General features: G+C 53.8%; 1 protein-coding gene across 2 annotated transcripts; it reads left to right on the top strand.

Annotated features, from left to right (window-relative positions):
- Positions 1-441: 441 nt before the first annotated feature.
- On the top strand, positions 442-3,474 carry RT1-DOa (RT1 class II, locus DOa). 2 transcript variants are annotated; one of them, XM_087596848.1, is made up of 5 exons: positions 442-556; positions 1,905-2,153; positions 2,353-2,634; positions 2,727-2,862; positions 3,035-3,474. In XM_087596848.1, exons 1-5 carry the CDS (start codon positions 475-477, stop codon positions 3,036-3,038), a joined length of 753 nt encoding a protein of 250 aa, XP_087452974.1. In that variant the 5' UTR covers positions 442-474; the 3' UTR covers positions 3,039-3,474.
- The last annotated feature ends 643 nt before the right edge of the window (positions 3,475-4,117 follow it).

Here is a 4,117-nt window from a genome sequence, read left to right as displayed (position 1 = left end):
ATTAGTGGTTATACATTCTTTCTTACGGGATAAAATAAAATGTTTTTTAAAATGATTTGCAGATATAAGGGTTTTTATCCTGTGATTTATTTTATCCAATGATTTCCCTTTAAAGTTTCTTAGTGTGTTTTATTTTATATTTTAAATTTTCCCAGAGGGACCCACAGGAAAAATCAGGTTCTATCATGGACCAGATGGAGGCTTTGCCCGGCTCAGCCATTTGGTGCTCTGTGGCTTCTCTGCTCCTTCCTGAAGCCCCTTCTTGAAAGGTGAAGTGGCCAGTAACCCACGGCCTCCACCTTTCACCCATTCTCTTTACTTCCTTACCCAGCAACAAACTCATCATCTCAGAGAACTGCTCTGATTGGCTGCTTACTGCAAGGGTCTTCCCCTAACCTAGACTCCGTTTCTTTTTATCTCCATCTTGCTCCCTTGCTCCCCAAACAAACGTTGTTAAAGCCACCCAACCCGGCAATGGTCCTCTTTGTGGAGCTGGTCCAGGTATTTCTAACCATAATGAGCTTCCTGGGTCCCCGGGGAGTATGGGCCATCAAGGGTAAGTGCTGGGGACACCTGTGGGGGGGTGGCACAAGAGAAAGTGTCTCTGCGTCGGGTATACGGCAAACCTCCCCCCCCACACACACATACCGCAGACAAATCCCTGCCACTCTGTCACCTCCATTGTGGACCTAACCACGGGGCTGAGGCCGGGTCTCCTCTGGGCTTCTTTTACATTCCGAGTTCTCCTTGCCCCTTCCTTTTCTGAGATCCCTGCCCTCACTCGCCTCACTGCAGAACACCCTGGCTCCTGTACCACTTCCTGACTGCGACGGGCAGTTCTTGTCCGGCTTTGGTGCAGCATTCACCTCCGCTGTGTGTTTATGTGCGATCCCCTTTGGCTTTCCGCGTTTAGCACCGTGCTGGGCTCACGGCAGTCCCTCACACTCCTTCAGAGTGTGAAACTTTGAATCCCATTTTTTTTTTTTTCCGGAGCTGGGGACCGAACCCAGGGCCTTGCGCTTCCTAGGCAAGCGCTCTACCACTGAGCTAAATCCCCAACCCCCCATTTTTTTTTAATTGGCTTTTCAAGACACGGTTTCTCTGTGTAGCCCTGGCTACCCTGGAACTTGCTCTGTAGACCAGGCTGGTCCCAAACCCAGAGATCAGCCTGCCTCGGCCTCTTAAGCGCTGGGATTAAAGTTTGTGTGGCGCGGCTGCCAGGCATGAACTTCTGACTTTATGTCCGGTGTATCTTACAATATTTGGGGATCTTCTCCCTCCCTCCACTGTTGTAGGAGACAGCGTTTCATTGAATTAGGTAGCCCGCGCAGGTCTTAAACTTCTGATCCTCCTGTCTCTGCCCTCTGAGTGCTGGAGTTGGAGGGGTGTGTCGTCATGCCCGGCTTGTGGAAAAGCCGCCCTTTCCCTCACCTTGGTCTCTGGATCATAGATATTATTAAATCGTGTTCCTGTCTGTCACTGTCCCTTACCCACCCCTAAACTAGCTCGCTTTCCCAAAAGCCCCCTTCAATGCTTCCCCTTAACCATTTTCTCCTCACCCCAAATTTACCATCTCTCACACACGACCTGACAGGGTGGCTGCCACTACAGCTACCGCTGCTGTTGGAGATCTGGAAACCTGACACCTTCTGGGGTGGGCAGTCTCTCCTTTTCCCACCCTGCTTTGTCAGCTCCACCCAAGCGCGCTGTTGGCCACGCCTCCACCCATGCTTGCAGTGGCCACGCCCTCTCGGCCCTCCCACTTTCGTGTCCCTGGAGCCCTTCCAGGGGCTGCTGTGGCTTTACCCGGCTGTCCTCGCACACAGCCCAGCATGGGCGCAGGCTGAGACTCAGAAGCTGAGACACATTTCTCTCCGCTCCCATCCATCCCTCACCCGATACAGCCGACCACATGGGCTCCTACGGACCAGCCTTCTACCAGTCTTACGACGCCTCCGGACAGTTCACACACGAATTTGACGGGGAACAGATTTTCTCTGTGGATCTGAAGAAGGGGGAGGTCGTGTGGCGTCTGCCCGAGTTTGCAGACTTCGCGTACTCGGACTTTCAGAGCGGGCTGATGAGCATCTCCATGATCAGAGCTCATCTGGACGTCTTGGTAGAACGCTCCAACCGAACCAGAGCCGTCAGTGGTACCGGGCCCTCCTTCCACCCCACCTAACTAGGCAGGGACAGGACCCCCAACCCCTCTCCAGAGCCCTGCCCTCCCCTCCCCTCCTGCCCCAGGAGGGTCCCAGAAAGCTACTGCAGGAAGTATCCCTTAATCTTGGCCCTAGTAAAGCCCAACTGTACGGGACGGGATTTTGGGATTCAGGTTCTGATTCCTCCTAGTGCCTCCCCGGGTGACCGTATTCCCCAAGTCTCGCGTGGAGCTGGGAAAACCCAATGTCCTCATCTGCATGGTGGAAGATATCTTCCCGCCTGTGATCAATATCACCTGGCTGCGCAACAGCCAGCCCATCACTAAGGGAGTGACCCAGACCAGCTTCTACTCCCAGCCTAACCACAGGTTCCGGAAGTTCCACTACCTGACCTTCGTGCCCACGGCGGAGGATGTGTACGACTGCAGGGTGGAGCACTGGGGCCTGGACGCACCGCTCCTCCAGCACTGGGGTATGCAGCACCCTGTCCTAGTCAGTCCACGTCCTCGTGTCCACTACTCCAGATCCCTCCCTGTCTCCTCTGACCCTCGCTTTCTTTCCCAGAGCCCCAGGTGCTTACCCCACCACCGGACACCACAGAGACCCTGATCTGTGGCCTGGGCCTGGCTCTCGGCCTTGTGGGATGCCTCCTGGGCACCGTGCTCATGGTCACAGCCACACGCATGCCCAGTACCCGCAGGTGAGTGAAGAAACCCGAGGAGTCTATGGCAAAGGGAGGAAGATGTGGAGCAGATAGGAGAGGAGCGGAGGGGGAGGGACGAGGAACGGGGCAGGAGATAGAAAAGTAGGGGTTTGGTGAAGTGGGCGTGCGAACGTGAATGGCCTCGGTCATCGGGGTTTTGTGACTTTAGGTAACTTCTGAGAGAAACCCATGAGAGATGATTCCTGGCGGACTTCTGGAAGCTTCTGCATGCTCAGCGGCAGCCTATTACAGTGTGGACCTCGAATGGCACCAACAGCTGTTCTACAAGTCCCTCATTTTCTGGTCACTAAGTCCCAGTAGAACTTTGTGGTCACAGTTTGTGCTGCCCTGGTACCAGTCACACCTCTTGCAGCTTGGGGGCTGGAGATATGGCTCAGTGGCTAAAAGCACTGACTGCTCTTCCAGAGGTCCTGAGTTCAATTCCCAGTAACCACGTGGTGGCTCACAACGGTCTGTAATGGGATCTGATGCTCTCTTCTTCTGTGTCTGAAGACAGCTACAGTGTACTTAAAAAAAAATGCTGGGGTTGGGGATTTAGCTCAGTGGTAGAGCGTTTGCCTAGCAAGCGCAAGGCCCTGGGTTCGGTCCCCAGCTCTGAAAAAAAAAAAAAAATGCTTGCCTGTTTCCTTTTCATAAGGTCAGTACTTACAGGTGAGGGACACCTGAGCTTCAAGAGGAGTTCTGGGTGGTGACCACCGGGGGAGGGGCACATTACTGAATGTTTTTATGTCACCTCACCCCTGCCTTGTTTGGCCTACAGTGTGGTCCTTGTCAGTGGATCATTTCACCAGGGCTTCACACATCTCCTGAATTCAAACTTCAAGGAAATGGGTACAGAGTATCCAACTGTTGCAACTCCCCTGACCTAGGACTTTTGTAGGGTACTGGGAGAGGAGGGCTCACAGGAACTCTGCTCCTACATGAACACCACCTCCCTTTCAGACATTCCGAGCATCCTGTGAATGCCAGACAGCTGCCCACAAGACTCAGCATGGCTACCTCCTTCAGTGGTGTGCATCATATTAGGCAGGAGGGCAGCACAGAGGATCTGCAAGATGCAGGAAGACAGGAGGTCCAGGGCTGGAGAGATGGCTCAGTGGTTAGAGCCCTGGGTGCTCTTGCAGAGGACCTGGGTTTGATTCCCAAGCACAGACACTGTGGTTCACACCGGTCGGTAACTCCCAGTTCCAGGGGATCCTGGTGCACTGATGTGCATGCAGGTAAATTACTC

The sequence above is a fragment of the Rattus norvegicus genome, chromosome 20 (genome assembly GCF_021556685.1).
Source record: "Rattus norvegicus strain SHRSP/BbbUtx chromosome 20, alternate assembly SHRSP_T2T, whole genome shotgun sequence".
In the NCBI taxonomy this organism is placed as follows: domain Eukaryota; kingdom Metazoa; phylum Chordata; class Mammalia; order Rodentia; family Muridae; genus Rattus; species Rattus norvegicus.
The sequence above is the reverse complement of the archived record's forward strand: the minus strand, read 5'-3'. Positions and strand labels throughout refer to the sequence as shown.